Here is an 18901-nt window from a genome sequence, read left to right on the forward strand (position 1 = left end):
ATTTGTGTCATTCTCAACACTTTTGGCTCCCCATTTGAAAACAAACAGAACCATGCCTAATTTGTGCTGCTCACCCTTTTCTTTCCAAAGTTATGGCATTTTTTGTTCTGAAAGCTTTTACAGTTCCAGTGATATTACAATATACTGCAATACTGTAGTGTTGTGTTACAGTATAATGTATATGTGATCAAACCCCCTAGGGTTAAAATACCCTAGAGCAGTGATGGCAAATCTTTTGGAAACCGAGTGCCCAAACTACAACCAAAACCCAGGTATTTTTCCCAAAGTGCCAATGCAACAATTTAAGCAGTAACTTATTACTCCCTGCTCTGTCACATGTTTAAATTGTATAGGCACCTGAGGACACCAATACAGTAGGAAGAAGGAGAAGAAGTTTGGATTATCATTGTAGCTTCCTTCTAGGGTCCTGGGCCTGCAAGAGGCCTTGAGTCCTGTAGGCGAACCCTGTTGTGTGGTCATGCAAGGGTGCCCATATAGAGGGCTCTGAGTGCCACCTCTGGCACCCGTGCCATAGGTTTGCCACCACTGCCCTAGAGAGTCTATAAATACAGTAAAAAAAATAGAAAACAAAACCTAAAAGTCCCCCCCCCCCCAGAACTGATATAAAAATAAACAATAATGTCCCAATAGTCACAGCCCTGTAACGGAAAATAGCGCCCACGTTTCTGAAATGCCACTTTTTTTGTCATTTTGCAACACATAAAAAGTTTTAATAAAAACTGAATAAAAAGTGATGATAAGGTTGTACAGTCCCCAAAATGGTAGCAATGATTGGTGGGATGGGGTTAAAACCTATAAGGCAGAACTTGGATGATCGTAGTTATTGAACATTAGGCCAGCATTTCCAAATCATAACAGATCCCTATGTGCACGCATATACTATACCGGTATCATCATGCATCATTCACCTGTGTCTGAGACCAGAACCCCGTTGCTAATGCCGATAGACGCCATCCCCTTAGTCCTTGGCAACGACGTAAGCGTCAGACCCCGCCCCCATATGACGTTGAAAGGGGCGGGCTCCACCTTCCTCATGACGTCACTCGCCGTAGCACCGGTAGCACCCGGAACCCGAGTCCCGGAAAGAGCAGTGACCCGCCGCCGTGCCCAGCTGTATATAGGATATAGAGATGATGGGCAGCGACATTCTCAGCTGTCGGCACCAGCATGAAGCTAAGGCCAAGTTGTGAGCGGTGAGGACGCGCACTGTAGTAAATAACGCAGACACCTGAGGGGAAACTGCTGACATTGCGCTAACGCGGTGACATGAAGTCAGTGTTGTAGGGACAGTGACCCTGAAGTTGGATTTAGCAGCCACCCTCTGAGGAGAGGCTTATACTTCTTGGATCAGTGCCGGGATTAAAGGGCTACTAGGCCACTGTAATGGAGGGTATAAGATACAAGTTTTCACTGCTGCGTCCCTTTAAATCCTTCCCAGCGCACAATATAGTGCACCTAATACCTGTGCCCCTAGCCCCCCTCTTTGGTGAGCACAATCTCTCAGGTGTTGAGAAGTGAAACTTTGACATGTGAAGGTGGGGTTTCATGTAACAGGTTTTCATATTGGAATTTGTCGGTCTGCAAAATTGATTCTTCATGGTTGAGATATGTCTCTCTATTATGGGACGTATTAAACCCCCATAGTGGAAATGGCTTTCTGTTGTGGACTTATGATCCGCAGCATGTCATTTAATTTATGCAGATCCAGGTGCAGAGATCAAAGCAACGGTTAAGCTCCAAAGACCTCCCCCCAAGTAAGACTGTGAAGTCCATACCCAACCATCTAGTCTGATCATCTTTACTCCAGATGTATCCAAAGGAGCAGGAACTTCATAAATGCCCCTTGTCATAGAGTCTTTTCTAACAGCCATGCTTAGTGATAATGCTGAATTCAGAAATGTGCGAGCATTTTTCAATAATTATATTCTTCTTTATGTATTCTGGGATGAGTAACATGTTCTTATTCATGTATTCTTCTCTTTACAGGAGATGTAGCAGCACAGCTTGTCAGCTAGAATTAGAGGGGTTGACCAGCATGCAGGCAAACTCTGGGCATAGCCATCAGGCAGGAAATGCTGATGGCTTGCCCTGCCTTTCACTCCCCAGTAACCGCTCTCCTGCCGACGGTTCCAGCAGCTCTGGAGATGTAGCAATAAATGTACATTCACCAAATTCCGAAAATGGCTCAAGATCCAGCACAAGATCTGGCCAAAGACATGCCAGACCAACTATACGGTTACCGAATCGGCCTGGCCATACACACTCTCATGCTAATGATGCGGGTGGGCAAGATGATTCAAGTAGCTCGGATACAAGAGAACATGGCAATAGTATTTCAGAGGTCCTGCATGTCTATCAGTGGTTGGATAAAAGTTTTCCATATATTATAATCTTTAGTGCCAAACTCATTGTTCAGCACCTAACAGGTACAACTCATTCACTTTCATCATTTTCATTCACAACAACGCTATTATCATTCTGCATAAAAATAGTTTAATGATGAACCTAAACATTCTACAGAATAAATAATTCTCATTCAAATAAGGAAATGTTTTGTTACACTTATTTCAGAAAAATATGGGCCGGCACATGAACCCAAAATTATTGTTGTAGCTCTTATTTTTCTATTCATTTTATTATTTCAGTCTTGCTGCTTTCTTTTAAACCTTTCAGAATTTATTTGCCTTTTAGTTTGTAAGACCCTTCATTCTTTTATGTTTAAACTGCTTTTATTTTGTTTTCTAATAGGCATTACTGTTGGAATTGGCCTGCTAACAACTTTTCTGTATGCAAACACAAGCATTGTAAATCAGGTTTTTCTAAGAGTAAGTAAGCCAAAGTACATGGTGTGCAAAAGTTCAGAATCCTTAAGGAACATTATATACTTCTCAGTGGCTTAGAAAATTATAGGTGTCACCAGAAAATGAACTTGGAGTTTGTATAAAATATCTATATTTGTGGAAAATACAGTACTACATCCTGCAATATTCACTTGGGCTTTAAAGAGGTTGGCCACACATATCACACTGTGTATCGATGTAAGTACAACCAGTTAACAGGTTCACACTTAGTGCATTTACACTCATTAGTTTAGTCTTCAGCACAATCCTCTGGTAACATCACTCACTGGCAGCAGCTTTTGTGATTTCCAACAATGTTATGCGGAACGTTCTATGTTTCAGGGCATCAAGTGCTAACCTACACTACATTACTGTATGCTCGCCTCCTCCCTGATCACCAGTGTCCGCCTATTATGATGGTGGGAGGGGCAAACAAAGGACATCTGCACAGCCTCACCCTGTAATGTCAGAGAGGAGGTGTGCATACTTTAATTTAGTGTAGGTCAGTGTCTGGTATCCTGACATGATGCAGAAGGCCAAAGTGTAAGTACAGTATGGGTGAACCTATTAAAGGATTGTACTAACAAACTTTGACATAAGTCCCTGTTACTAGTTAGAATGATGCATCTTATTGGAGGCAGATCCCACTTTCTCCACTAATCAGATTATTCCCTGCATGCTCTTTATCAGGACAAGGAAATGTCTCCACTTTTGCAGTGTATTTTATACTTTAAAGCTATAGCTTATGTGGGGGAAATTTTACTTACTAGTAACACCATTTAATATTCCATGCAGTGTACTGGGAAGCTGGAAAGAAAATTCCAGTTTCACCATTGATGAATGAAAAGCAGATGCACCATTTCCTCCCAGGCTTACAGATTTCACTTTGTAGTCCAGATAATCCCCCCCCCCCCCCCCCTTTATTACTTTCGGCAGAATCGCATAGGTCTTTTAATATTGATTGTGTTATGTTTTAATACCCTTTTTAAATAAAAAAAAAATAAATAAACATTTTTGTGAAAATAGTATTGCCCTATTCTGATGTTTTCATTGATGCAATTTTAGGAACTGTACAACCTTTTGATAACTTTTTATTCCAGTTTATACATTTTTTGTTTATTGTGAATAATTGTTTTGTTCAACAGTTTTATTGTGTAAATTTTTATAGGTAATGAAAATTCAAAAAAAGTGGAGATTTACACATTTGTTTGGGGTTTTTCCCCATACCACCATGTGGGGTATTTCTTGTGCAAGGCTCCTGCTCCACAGCATTCTTCTGTCCAAAGCCACAATCTCTTGCACAATAGAAAATTGAGCCCTTGCTGCGACTACTGATATTGTGTATTTCAGTCACCCGTTTTTTCCTTCTGTCCGTGCACCTCTGTAGGTGTGTCTAGAACCAGGAGGACATGCAGATGCTCCATTGATGTGAGCTGATGTGACTGAGATTGCGCTGACCACAGGAGTTATGTAGAAAGAGGGGATCAGAGCTGGCATTGAGGGCAATGGCTCTACACAGGACTCTGGCGGTGGATCAGGAATTTTGTAGCTTTTCAGTTGCCTCCCATGCACTTCTGGGCTCATTTTTGCATAGAATTATTGTAATAACCACATCACTCTTAGCTAGAATTTATGCAGCAGACCTTCCCTGCACATTGAATGAAGAGCTGCCTGCATTCTACAGAAAATGTTAGTCCAGGTATTTGACCTGCATCTATTAGACCTTAATGATATTTCATTAAGATAGTCAGTGATGGAAATACTCTTTTATTGAAAGTCTACCTTCAAAATCCATAATGATAAACGAAGGACACTTGCTCATACAACCAGACATTGAGACAGTGGTAATCATCTTATATTTGTTATCCACAGCCTCCTTCCTTCAGCTTTTAAAATTATGCTATTGAGCCTTCAGTGTTCTGGGCGGTCGTTACCAGAGCCCCTTTGTAACAACCAGTGGATCTGTAGCACGGTGTGCAGGGAGTACTTGCCTCTCCCACTGTGACCTGAAACTTTCTGGGCTACAGTGAGATTAGGGGGTGAAACATTGAAACCACCTGTGAAGGTTCAGCACAAGGGGGTTTTGGTAACACCCCCAGATCCCTAAGGGTTAATTAGCAGTTTATTTTAGAAGAAAACCAGCCATGGATAACAAATATAAGAAGATTCCTCTGTCACATTGCCTGGATCTATGAGTTCATGCTCAAATTTTTGTCTAGCTGATATGCACAGTATTGACTTATTTAGATGTGTTTTTGTCTTCTTTTAAACCACATTATTTAATCTTACCACCTGATGGTATTTGTGCACATTTACTAATGTTCATTTTTGTTTACTTCACAGGATAAGTGTTCCAAATTGCAATGCATCTGGCTCCTAGTGTTTTTGACTGGCTGCTCGTTACTTTTATATTACACCTTTTCTTCTCAGGCACTTTATTACAGGTATATATTTTTTTTTCTTTAAAAGTCCTCTTTTTGCTACTAACCTATGACCTATCCTGACATGGATTCCACAAGACCCCTGTAGGTGTTCAGTGGTTGGTTTATGGTATATGACATTGTGTACTACTGTGCCGATGAATTCAGCATGACCCCTCCCCACATTATGTTTTCCCCAGGGAAGTGGCACTCTCTCACCTTGTCATTTACATGATGTAAATGATAGCGTTTCATTACAAGAGGCTTCCTTCTTCCAATGGTAAGCAGTGGCATGGGATACACAGCCACCTATGAAGTCGGCTGCAATTTACTGTATCAGTTGCCCTATAGTTGGTGGCAGCATTATATTTATATTAGAAACTTGCAGTCACTGTTCTGAGGTTTTAGACTAGATAGACTTGGAGATTGGAAGCATCCAGTTCACTTAATTGGGTATTGGGAGCCCATGGTCTTTTTGCTGTTTTTAAAGGACATCTATCACCAGGATGAAGGACTGTATGCAAATGGAACTGAGCCCCGCAGGCTCTTTTGCATACAGTCCTTCATCCTGGTGGTAGATGCCCTTTAATAAGCTGTCCTTCTCGTACTACTACTTTTTCAGTGTTACCAATGCATTCAATGAACCACCACCTTAAAGGGGTATTCCAGGAAGTCCTGTGACTTGTCCTTGTCCTAACGCAGGACAGAAGATGGTTACATGTCCACATCACATCTCCTGCACCGGTCTGGGCAGGTCATGTGATCATCACTGTTTGGCTGTAGTCAATTGGTTGCCATGCATCCAGTATGGCCAGTATTGTGGCGAGACCCAACTGCAATGATGGCAGTTACACACATCATTACTATGGTAATAAAGCATGGTAATTACCATGGTAAATTTACGACTTTTGATGAAGTTTTCAATGCTTTCATTTTGGGCTTTTCACTTTTAATTTTTTATATTTTCATAATGGCAAACGCATGGTATTTTCGATTTTGGGCGCTATTTTCCATTATGGGGTTAAACACCAGGAATAACTATTGAGAGTTGTTTTATTTATAGCATTATGGGGTTTTGTATTAGAAGTTCATATTCCCAGAATACCCCTTTAAACATGTAATTTTGAAAATTTTCTGACCGTCACCTGGTCTTAGTCAGTGTTGCTCAGATCCTTGCACATTTTCTGTGGTGTTCATTTCTTGTAACTGGTTTCAATAGCATGGCATATATAATTTCTGAGGCAGGGCTTAGTAATTTTCCCCAAATCTAATGCTTGATCTCTGCCCATAGTTATTCTTGCATGCTCAGAATATGTTTGGAAGTTTTGTTCTTTTCCCAGGTTATTTAATTTATGAATTATATAAATATTATATTTTTAATTTTTTTTTTTTTTCTTTTCTTTTCTTTTCTTTTCTTGTAGCTTGATTTTCATGAATCCAAGTCTTGAACCTTTGCAGTTCTGGGACGCTTTGTGGGTTGTGGGGATAACGGACTTTGTTGTGAAGTTTTACTTCATGGGCCTGAAGTGCTTGATACTCCTGGTGCCTTCTGTAATGATGTCACATAAATGCAAGGTAAACATTTTATACTTTCTGCTGTAAGCTATGATGTCATAATAAGTTGCTATGAAATCTGTTGTGTTTGTTATCCAAGCTCCTAAGAAGAGCTTGTAACATGACTGGCATATTGTCTGAATACCTAATCTTTTTTAGCATCCAATTACTTATTATGTACATGTATCATTGTGGTGGAATGTTTATTATGCAGTATAGTTCATTAGCCTATAACTAAGGCCAGATATATCAGTGGAGTCAGGTAAAAAGTAGACATTGCATAATGTAACTTAAATGGTCACTAACTTTTTAAAAAGCGTTCCTTAGATCAATAATATTGAATGAGTGATTTTGAGAAACTTTGTTTTTGAAGTAAGTTATTACAGCAAGGGGGTTTTTCCTCCTCAAAGAGGAACCTTTAGAAAATAAAGCTTACGAGTCCTACAGTGAATAGAAAAATTGGATTTTTGATTTCTGCAATGGTGGTGTGGGCTTCAATGCTGCCAGCTTCTGTAATCTGTTGGATGTTAAATAAGGGCCAGTATTGCCTTGTTGCTTGGTATGCAGGTCATCATGTCCTGTGTGTATGTACAATAAAAACCAATGTGGCTCATTGTTGCTCAGAGAACAGAAAAAATAAACTGCCCACGTAAGGATAGTAAACGCTTACCAAACGGCGCCACTCATTTTTGGACTGTGGAGATCTTTGGATACCACAGAATAGGTAAATTAAAGCTTCCTTTAGAATAATACCTAACTTTTGCATTTTAGGGCTTCTGGTACATGTGTTTGGAAGAGATTTCACAGTACTATTGTACACTTGTCTCTACACCTGTCTGGTTCCGTTACCTGATTGATTATGGGGCTCAAACCAGTAGAGCTGAATGGCATTTTGGTATTCTGTTAGCATTGCTCTACCTCATCATTAAAGTAAGTAAAAGTATTCCTGCTACATTTTATTGTCAGGGTTGTGTTTTCTATATTTTATTAAGTTCCAAAGTTACTAGATAAATCTACACATTACATGAAGCTAAAGAGTCTTTGCATAAACAGATGTTACCTTAAATTTTGTTTTATTAATTTTTGCAACTATCCCATCATCTACACATGCAGATACCCACCAAAAGAACCCCATTCGTTTAGATAAAGTGTGTTGTTTTTTTTTTGAGGATTTTTGCCCCCAAAAAACTGCCTAAAATATGCCTTGCACCACATTTATCAAGGCTTTTAGACCTTCTTTTTTTGTCACTTTTCTGACTAAGGGGAGTGAGTTTTAAAAAAATAGTTGTGGTCTCAGGGGAAAAAGAAGCGTGGCCAACAGAAAATAATGTGTGCACCAAAAATTCAGGTACGCGGTCTAGACCAAATAAAACTAGGTCTAAAGTAGGAACCGACAGTCTTATACTGCACTAGAAATTATCATCACATTGGTAAATCTGGCGCAGCAATAGACTAGTGTTTTCTAGCCAGAGAGTTGGGGCTTGTGATCTAGGCTAAAATTAAAATCTTTCTTCTGCACAACTAAAATATGAATCTCAATAGTTCAATCCTATCTGAATCTTATGAAAAAGTATTGTCGGATTACCTGTCTCATTTGCAGTCCGCTTATGACTCCCATCTTTTCACCAGTTTAGCCTTTGTGCAGAGGTAAAATGTAGAAATAAATTTCTTGTAACAGTTCACTCAGCTCTGCATAACTGTTGGATCAGCTTCATCTATTAAACTTGTGACTTAAAGAGGACCTGTCAAGTCGATTTGGGACCCTAAACCACAGGTCCATATGGAGTTGTAGTTGGTTTATGGTCCTAAATCAACATGTGTATATATATTTATTTATTGAGGACACACAAAGCTCATAAATTTAAAAAAAAATCACATTTACACTTACCTGGATGTAAATGCAATGAGGCACATCAAATTCACAACAGAAGATCCTGCGCCATCGCCTTCTCTCGTTTTGCAGGAAGTGAAGCCTAAAGCCGGAACAATATCCCAGCTTCACTGTGCCTGGACCGTACATACAGGGTTTGCATAGTGAAGCCGGAGGTGTACTATGTCTGCTTCACTAGTCGTAACAAGTCAGTGCCTAGAGCTCCAGGTGTAGGTCTCCATGTAGGGTGTGATTTGGGACACTAAACCACTGGTCCATAAGTGTGGTTTAGTGTCTCAAATCTCCCTAACGGCTTCCCTATAAAATTTGACTAAGATTTCCTTATATTGATAATATTGAAGTATTAAAATGACTTTAAAATGAATGTTTAAGAAATACGATTTCAGTGGTTTTATAAAACTCACTATATTTCAACATCTTCTTTTGTTTTTTTTTAGCTGTTTTTCGTTTTTGGACAATGGAAAACATCTGCTGATGTATTACGACTGTTCTTTACTCAGCCTGTAAGTTATTTTCTAGTCATTCATTCAAAACAATCATCATCTGTGCAAGACAAGAAACAATTGTAAGCTCACGTCTTCACAACAATACACAAGGTTTTTTAGTCCAGAATTATTATCCATTTTCTGGTCACTACTGGGAGACAAAAAGGATCTACCATATATACTCGAGTATAAGCTGACCCGAATATAAGCAGAGGCCCCGAATATTACCACAAAAAAATGGGAAAACTTATTGACTCGAATTCACAGCTTCTATTCCCTTCCATGTAGGTTTACTACACCACTTAGACCCACTTGAGTTTGTTTAGATGTTAATGTGCAGATGTAATAGTCCTTGTATGCACGCATGTTAGGAGCCCACAAAGACAGTGTCAGGACTACACTCTGCTTGAGCACAGTCCGTTTATTATGTCCTGCAGGTAGAGAGCAGTGCTAGTTGCTCAGCAGGGAGCAGTGTATGTACTAACTCTTATACAAGTCATGTAACAATTAAGTGCAGCTAAAACACACTTCAGGTACCTCAGAATCAGCCCCTCTGCTGTAATTGTTTTTTGGCTGCACACACACAGCTGCTGTAGCTGGGACTGCTCTTCCCCTCTGCAGACAGAGTCTCCTGTGTTTACACTGCTGACCTGACCTGCCGACCTTCCTGTCTGGTTGATCCTCCGTATGCACTGCTTCTCAGGCTGGCAGAAAGGTGCTGTATCTCCCCTGTTTGCAGGCTCCCTTGCATGTGCTTGAGCTCTGTTCTTGTGGTCAGCAGCTCGTCCCTTCCTCCCCCGCTCTACCTCTCAGCCTGATTTCTATCCTGGGTGATTTAGCTTCCAACACCCAGCTGACATGCTGTATCAGGTGTGCTGTTTATACTAACTCAAGTGTAAGCTGAGTAGGGCTTTTTCAGCACATAAATTGTGCTGATAAACTCGGTTTATACTCGAGTATATACGGTAGGTATTTCCTGACCTATAGTCTTTCAAAGAACTGCAGACTTTAACCCCCTAGGCGCACCTGGACGTTATAGTACGTCCCGGTGGCTAGATACCAGGACACACTATCCTGCTTCTGGCACCGGCTGACACCACGCTGTAACACCCGCGATCGGAGCCGACATGCATGACCGTGGCGTGTAAGGGTGTTTCTGCTATGGATCGGATCCCCCGTGCCACTTACCGGGGGATCCGATCCTCTTCTGGGCAGCCCCGAAGGATGCCTAATGCTCCTGGGCTGTCCGATGTCCGAGTCAGTCAGATCCCTTCCGGGTCTGACTGTAAACTGTCTGCGCATGCGCCTGCATGCTCAGACAGTTTACACTGCTCTACAATGAAAAAGTATTGTAGAGCAGTGTATTGGACTTGAACCAGCGATCAGAGCATCGCTGGTTCAAGTTCAACTATGTATAAGTAAAAAAAAAAAGTGAAAAACACAAAAGTTTACACATTATAATAAATAAAAAATAAATACATTAAAATCTAAGCCCCTAAAATGTCACTTTCCCATAAAAAATACTTAATAAACTATAAAAAACACACACACAAAAAAGCCACATATTTGGTATTGCCGCGTCCATAACAATCTATATAATAAAATAGAATCATTACTGGACCTGCACGGTAAACGCCAGGGGGGAAAAAAAACGCAAAAAACGTTCCAAATATTTTTTTTTTAATTAATACCTTTAAAAAAATGCTCTAAAAAGTGATTTTAAAAAGTTACGCACTCTAAAATGAACAACTCTTCTCGCAAAAAATAAGCCCCTAACCAGATTTGCATATTAAAAGATGGTGATGCTAAAATGAACAAAATTTTCTCCAAATTAGTTTTTATTCAGTAAAATTTAATAAAATACACAAACCCCACATATTTGGTATCGCTACGTCCGTGACAATCTGCATAATAAAACAGAATCGTTATTGGACCCGCAAAGTGAACCTCGTAAAAAAACAACCTCAAAAAATGCTCCAAAACAAAACAGATGATTTTTAATTAATACCCTTTAAAAAATGCTCTAAAAAGTGATTTAAAAAAGTTACGCACTTAAGACCACTAAAAAGAACAATCCTCCTCGCAAAAAATAAGCCCTTAACCAGATTTGTAAGCCGAAAAATAAAAAAGTTGTGCAATGAAAGTCAGTGATGCTAAAATTAACATTTTTGCCAAATTACTTTCTATTCAGTTAAAATGGAAAAAAAAATTTTAACTATATAAATGAGGTATTTTCGTAATCGTGGTGACCCATAGAATAAAAATAATATACTATTTTTACGGTATGGTAAACGGCCAAAAAAAAAATAACCACAAAAAAAGTTCCTAAAAATTGATGATTTTCATTTCCTCCACCAACAGAGTTAATTAAATCTCACCAATTAGCTATAGATGCCCCAAAATTACGTACCAGAAAAGTGCATCTCATGTGGCAGAAAAATAAGCCCCTATAGGTCCACAATAAAAAGACAAATAAAATTATAGCCTGTACAATGTGACCTAGCAAATCTGATCTGCATGGCGCCTCCTTACCTGAGTGAAGTTGGCCCCCCTACCTTGTTTAAATCAAACAAAATTGGTGTCAAACGTTTGTGCTACGTTTGTGCTGGTTTGTGCAGCAGAAATTTTTGTTTGTGCTGCCATCGTTTTCGAGATTTTAATTAAAGTTTTCAGAGGTCAACCAGCCCCCCCCCCACATTGCGCAAATCAAACAAAACTGATGCCGAACAGTTCTGCTACGTTTGTGCTGCGCAAATTTTTGTTTGTGCTGCTTTTGTTTTGAATATATGAACAAAAAATTAAAGTTCAAAAGTTCAAGCAGCCCCCCCACATTAACCGAATCAAACAAAACTGCTGTCAAACGTTAGTACTACCTTTGTGCTGGTTTGTGTAGCAAAAATTTTTGTTTGTGCCGCTATAATTTTTAAGGTATGTTCAGGTGTTTGAGGTGTTTAGGATGAACTGGTAAAAAACAAACCTAGTGACACTTCCCTGGTTTGATCACCAGGGGGAGCTAGCAAACACATTGTACTTTGGAAGAAATGAACTCTGATGACCTCTGCAAAAAAGTATGAATATATTAAAAATGATAGCGGCACAAACGAAAATTTTTGCTGCACAAACATAGCACTAACGTTTGACACCAGTTTTGTTTGATTTGGTTAACGTGGGGGGGCTGCTTGAACTTTAATTTTTTGTTCATATATTCAAAACAAAAGCAGCACAAACAAAAATTTGCGCAGCACAAACGTAGCAGAATTGTTCGGCACCAGTTTTGTTTGAGTTGGGCAATGTGGGGGGGCTGGTTGACCTCTGATGACCTCTGGAAACTTTCATTAAAATCTTAAAAACAATAACGGCACAAACAAAAATTTCTGCTGCACAAACCAGCACAAACGTTTGATTTGAACAAGGTGGGGGGGCCAACTTCACTCAGGTCGCCTCCTTCCCTTCTATGCCCGGCCGTGCACCCATACAGTAGGTTACCACCACATATGGGGTATAAGTGTACTCGGGAGAAATTGGGTATCAAACTTTGTGGAGCCTTTTTTCATTTAATCCATTACAAATGTTTAATTTTCCACCCAAAATGAATGTATTGTCAAAAAATATTACAATTTGTAGACCACTCCTCCATTTTGTTTTAACCCCTATAAAACACCTAAAGGGTTAACAAACTTCTTAGAAGTGCTTTTTCATACGTTGAGGGGTGTAGTTTCCACAATGGGGTAATTTATGAGTCTAGCTATTATTTAGGCCTCTCACAGTCAATTAGAATTTGAGCAGGTCCATCTAAATATGGGTTTTGGTGATTTTACAAAAATGTGAAAAATTATACCTAAATTCTGAGCCTCATAACATTTCTAGTAGAATATGTGGAATCTTAAAAAAATATACCAACATAAAGCAGACATTTGGGAAATGTAAGTTATGAATTTATTTGGGTGCTATCTGGATCAAAAGTAGAGAATTTCGAACTTTGAAAATAAAGACATTTTTCCAAATTTTTGCCAAATTTTAGGGTTTTTTCATAACTAAACACAAACGATATCATCCAAATTTTTTAAGTAATTTGAAGTACAAAGTGTCACGAGAAAACAATCTCAAAATCCCCTGGATATCTTATAGCGTTCCAAAGCTATAACCACTTATAGTGACACAGGTCAGATTTGAGAAATGGGACCGCGTTCTTAAGGCCAAAAGAGGCTGAGTCCCGTAGGGGTTAATTTAAAGCATTTTTTATTTTTTTGTAGAAGTTTTGAGTATTTTAAAAAATGAAATGAATTACAAAAGCAACATATATCTTTAAAACCAATCCAATTCCATATTGTCTACAGAGTTTAGCAAGAAAATATACTGAACTATATTATACCTTTAGTAAACATATCTCTTCACTAGATGTCACTAATGAAATAGCAGGAATTTTTCTTTCTTTTATTCTGTGTTGACACATTTTAATGATGGTAAACTATCCATTGATAACACACAGACAAATTTATTTCTATTGGCGCACACACGGCCATGGTTTCCACCATTGTCTCAAGTCGGGTCCTCTTCCTGTTTGCTGCTCGGGCAGTCTTTTTACAGTCATCAGCGAGTGAGCGGACATTATAGGCCAATGCACTCGGGCCACATATAATGGACCATGGTCAACATCCCGAACATGCATTGGGGTGTTTGTCATCCCAGTGGATGCAAACTCTAAAATTATTTGATAGAAAATAAAGATATCTTCTATGTCTTTCTTGGTCATAATTTTGTCCCTTAGAAAAAAAGCTTAGATGGTAGCTGGCCTTGGATACAACGACCCCCATTGAGCCCTGCCTTGCTACTTGGATTCAGCATTCATGACCACAGAACGGCTGTGGAACATGCAATAACTCATGGCCATTTCATATGCAAGAACTATTTGTTTCTTTGTGTGATCCCTCCAGTAGCGGTGGTTCTATCCAAGGACGACTGTTTTGTTTCTAAGGGACAATGTGGCATGGAAATTTATCTTTACACAGGAAGTTTTTTAAATAATTCAGATAAATTAAATGCCAATGCCCAGATGAGGCAGACATTGTGTCTAATTGATCTTAAGTTGGAGGGAACAGATAAAAGCTGTTTTTTTTTTTGTTTTGTTTTTTAAACCAGTCTTTTCTTCACCCAGGGTTAGTGGTCAGCCATGTGGATCTGATAATGTTATTGTTGTGAGCATTGTAACTGCTATAAAAGGGTTTATTTAATTCAGTGCGATATCTACCATTGCTGCTATACATATGCAAATCTCAGTCTGAAATGTGACTGCTGTCTGAATGGAGGCTCTGTTCCCATTTACAGGAACTAATTGCTTTTGACACATTTTCCTCCTGTTAATGCATTCCTCATAAGCATTTACATGTCCTAAAGGAATGTGCTAGTGAAGACATAACTGTTACCAAAAAGGGAAAGCAGTTTTAAAGGGCATCTGTAAACATTGTAACATAATGATACATTGATAATCCATCTATTCTATTTATAGAACCTAGTACTGAATGTGCAGCATGAGTACCGCTCTAAGGAAAGTAAAATTTGTAAAATAAAACAGTTAAAAGTAAAATATCATGAAGCGTTCTTACATAATGTAAACTTTATTCAACAATTAAAATAAAAAGTATCCAGCAGATAATTTTTTGCCTTATTGATACAGTGGCAACTTCTGTAGACTGGTCATCTCCAAAATGTCTGCGTAGTGCTGTCCTTCCTGAAAACTGGTAATATAAATATAAATATTAGATTGAGTTCATAGACTTTACTTTCTACTATAGAGTTACGGAATGGCTGCAACCAAAAGACAGTGTTCAGAAGCTGAGGACATCTGTGCAATATGTCAAGCTGAATTCACAAAACCGATCGTTCTTGTATGCCAGGTAAGGTTACATTCACAAGATATTCTGTAGAGAAACTGGTTGAGTTGAATTTAACAAGCTAGAGAAATCAGAGAAACCTAAAACTACTTAGACTCTTTGTTACAAACGTGAATGTTAAATAAATAAGCTCCTAATTTTCGTCCCTGTGTTGTCATTCTGCCTTTCAAAGCAGTGTATCCCTAAACAGTCTGAAACTGTCAGCTATGATTGGAATGTGTCAAGTGTTTAGCAACATACTGCTTTGTCAATGGATACATACATTTCAAGTAGGAATAACAGAAGGATGGCACATGATGTTTCTGAATTGTTATTTCATGGGGAATGCAGATATTACCCTAAGACGGTGATGGCTAAAGTATGAAAACGTGTCAGAGGTGACAACCTGAGACGTTTTTTTTTTCTGTTGGCATCTGAAGGTAGAGCAACTATCCTGCTGAGAGCCTGGCAAAGTGAACTACAATAATGGAGGTAAGATGGCCTATTTTAGCACCGCGCCCTCTGCAAAAGAGTTGCCCTGACTCCGGATGCTGAAGCTATCTGCTTGCTGCTCCGGTTTCGCTACCTGACAAAAACTCCTGCTGAGGGCGTGGTGCGAATGGCGGCCTACTTGCCTCCTTTAGTGAAGCCAAAGCTCCCCCTGTACTAAATGATTTGCAGACTTGCACTCGGACAGCTGGGAACAGAAATACTGTGTACCACAGTCTTCCCTGCTGCCAGTGTACCCACCAAAGTTGCTGCCTAGCAATACTGGGAGAAAAGAACACTACATCCGTAACAGTTATCCCTGCTAAGACCTCACTATGCTGCCCCTTTATCCCAACACAGTTGCTGTACTCCACCAAAGTTACTGCTCACAAAATTAAACATTTTTCTAGAAGCGGGACACCACCCAAGTTATGCAAATTTTTTAAGAATTTTGACACACTAAGATAAACAGCTATTTGATGAAAGCTGACAGGTTTTCATTTTACTGTAATATGGTACCACTGCCGCTATGGTAATCCTGAATATCTTTACTTTGCCCGAACTATGATTGATTGTTTCCCTTACATCGCTTTCTTATCCAATCCCTTCCCCTCCTTGGTTGAACTTCATGGAGGTTTTTTTTTTTTTTCTCTTCAACCACATTAACTATGCCCAGTTTCAGTAGCAAAACCTCTTGTTGTTCTGCTCAGAAGCTCTTAACAATTATATTATCGAACCAATTGCATTCATGTCCACTTAAATGTCTATTCTGGTGTGAAATAATAACAAATTTTTGTTTGTTTGTGTGGTGTAACAACATGATGTTTCTTCCATCATCAGCACATTTTCTGTGAAGAGTGTATCTGTCTGTGGTTCAATAGAGAAAAGACCTGCCCTCTCTGCCGGACTGTGATCTCCAGCCACAACCACAAGTATAAAGATGGAGCCACCTCTCTACAACTGCGACTGTTCTAGTCTTATCATTTATGTAATGCTGAATGAAATTCCATCATTATCTTGGGTATCTGTTGTTTTTCTTTTGGTGTATTGATTTACTTAAAAGAAGATGTTGGTGGCTTTTTTTTTTTAATGAAGGGCTAGACATTCATAAGTTTGGGTTTTCATGTTTTGTGAGTGTTCTGGTTTACTCTTGGTGTCTGTTTCATAGTCAAACACCTTTTTCTGATACTTCAATCTCCTGCCTCTTCTAATGTATTTATGACACTGCTTTTATTGCCATCGCTTCTGAACTCAAGTCACAGCTTCTTATGTGATGTATACAGTCATCAAAGCATATTGTTCTTCTGCAGCATTTCAGGAAAAAGAACTTCTCCAATGCAACCATCTTCTCCACTAGCAGCTTGTGTCCTAATAGTTACTGGGGTGGTCTAATGTTCTTGAATTTGCTCTAGTACAGGTTTGGAAAAAGTTTTTTTTTTTTTTGTCAGATTGCATGACTCCTTTACAGTATTGTGACTCTACTTTTGGGGAATGCAGCGATTCTTGCAACTTGTTATATCCTTGATATCTCCATTTTAAGAGTCAATTTTAAAGGCCCTTGGTATTAGCATAATAGAAACATAGGCAGAAAAAAATCTTATTCTTTTAATTAACCAAATCGTATTGGGATGTAATTGAAAACACAAGTGTCCCAACTGGACAACTCCTTAAAGGGAACTTGTCAGCCCCAAGGTTTTTTAGGTTGTGTAGTGTCCCACATCACAACCTTGCCATTAAGTGCAAGTTTCTGTTAACCCCCTCCTTTTTAGGCTAGATGCACACAATCCTGCTCATTCTGTGGAAACATATCCATGTGCTGGTCAGATCCTATGGACCAGCCATAGTTCAGTGGACATGATCCTAGCATCATAGTGATATATTATGCAGCAGCGCTGGCATTAGTCACAGTTGTTAGTGTCTACACTGCTGTTAATCCAGCAGACAGCGACTCCTTCCATTATATGTCACTATAATGCAAAGGTCCCATCCACTTCACTATGCTCAGTCCGTGGGGTCAGATACTATGGACAAAGCACATTTGTGTGCAGGTGATCTTGGTTTCTCAGGGTACTATCAATAGGAGTGTAAGCTGCAAGAGTGTGTGCTCTGGAGCTTTGCAACCATGCCCATAGTGAAATCTGCAATGAATACTGAAATGAAAATTTTCTTCATTTTTGGGACATATTTTCTCAAGAGATGTATGCATTCAATGGATATATTTAGTTAATATTTGTCCAGAGAGCTGATGTGTTCCCTTTAAATGAATGCCAACACTGGCTAGCCTTGCATTGTTTCCTATGCAATGTAAATATACTTCAAGCTGGCCATTCAAATGATGGACTAGTCCATGTATAACATGGTTGTCTAAGAAAGTGAGAGTTAAAGGTCACTCCACTTTGGATAGTAGAGGGGGACCTTGTCTAAATGCCCATATGCCCTAGTAGGGTATAGGAAAAGAGGGTGTCTGCGTTTATGCACACCTTGAATCTGCCTAAAGATATGGCTATAAATGTATCACTATTTTTAGTGACTTGGTATAAATCAACTATTAACATAGGACTTTGAGCTCAATGTGTACCACTCGAAAATGTGTTTATGTAAAACCAAAGTATAGCCATTGTCATGTTTGTTACACCTGAACATTCAACACCTTTCACTGTGTCCTGAGTAGCACCAGCATACTAGTAGCTTCTACACAGAACTGCAGGATTTTTATATTAGATGCAATAAATCCTTGCTTTACTAGCTGGCATCCAGCCAAACAGTGTATGACTTTTCTGCTATCTTCTTTATATGAAAAGAGGAATTTATACAAGGCATTCAAAGCATATTTTGTACTGGTAATTGTTGCCTATCATGCAACGGAGGGTATTCTGAAATAAGACACCCTGAAAATGGATACTGAAACTTTTCTTCATTCAGTGCATGTATGTAAAGAGAATAAATTTTCTTATTTATAAGAAACTGCTTAATAAATTTGTTATCCTCTAACTATTGGGTCTGACTGATTTTGTGAAATACTATTTGACTGTGTTATGTACACTTTTGCAGTTACAGTGAGACCTCCTTTTGAAGGGTGTGGACTGCTCAAGGAAAAATATACAAAATGCAGAACAAAGTGTCCAATGGTGTCTGTAAATGTACAGCTCCTGAAACACTCAAATAATGATGAAACATCCCAAAATCATGTATTATACTGTATGCTTAGTATTACAAAGAACTGCCATACAGATCAGATACAGTACTAACCAATGGTGACCTCTTTTTCTTTGCCCTTGTGAAGAGATCCATTTGCCACTTCAGGATGAACATGTTATTCTTTGGCCCCAGC

At 39.0% G+C, this 18901-nt stretch overlaps 2 protein-coding genes across 7 annotated transcripts in view; one reads left to right on the forward strand and one right to left on the reverse strand.

Annotated features, from left to right (window-relative positions):
* The window catches only part of LOC140118478 (uncharacterized), a 197753-nt gene extending 196605 nt beyond the window's left edge, over positions 1–1148 (reverse strand). For all 6 annotated transcript variants that reach the window (XR_011853202.1, XM_072136451.1, XM_072136449.1 and 3 more), the window contains exon 1: positions 930–1148. Coding sequence is in view for 5 of the 6 variants with exons in the window: in XM_072136451.1 (XP_071992552.1) it covers positions 930–1056 (127 nt within the window). In the remaining variant the exon portion in view is untranslated. The remainder of the gene's footprint in view (positions 1–929) is intronic.
* Positions 1077–18561, forward strand: RNFT1 (ring finger protein, transmembrane 1). The gene is made up of 9 exons (XM_072136453.1): positions 1077–1214; positions 2008–2447; positions 2770–2846; positions 5205–5305; positions 6703–6856; positions 7607–7765; positions 9164–9229; positions 15004–15105; positions 16411–18561. Exons 1-9 carry the CDS (start codon positions 1189–1191, stop codon positions 16543–16545), a joined length of 1260 nt encoding a protein of 419 aa, XP_071992554.1. The 5' UTR covers positions 1077–1188; the 3' UTR covers positions 16546–18561.
* The last annotated feature ends 340 nt before the right edge of the window (positions 18562–18901 follow it).

This window comes from Engystomops pustulosus, chromosome 2 (genome assembly GCF_040894005.1).
Source record: "Engystomops pustulosus chromosome 2, aEngPut4.maternal, whole genome shotgun sequence".
NCBI lineage: Eukaryota > Metazoa > Chordata > Amphibia > Anura > Leptodactylidae > Engystomops > Engystomops pustulosus.

Excerpts from the sequence above, each read along its gene's own strand:
- RNFT1 (XM_072136453.1), top strand. The coding sequence starts at position 1,189 with ATGAAGCTAAGGCCAAGTTGTGAGCG. Across the intron at positions 2,448-2,769 it reads CATTGTTCAGCACCTAACAG|GCATTACTGTTGGAATTGGC; the intron begins GTACAACTCATT and ends GTTTTCTAATAG. Across the intron at positions 2,847-5,204 it reads TAAATCAGGTTTTTCTAAGA|GATAAGTGTTCCAAATTGCA; the intron begins GTAAGTAAGCCA and ends TTTACTTCACAG.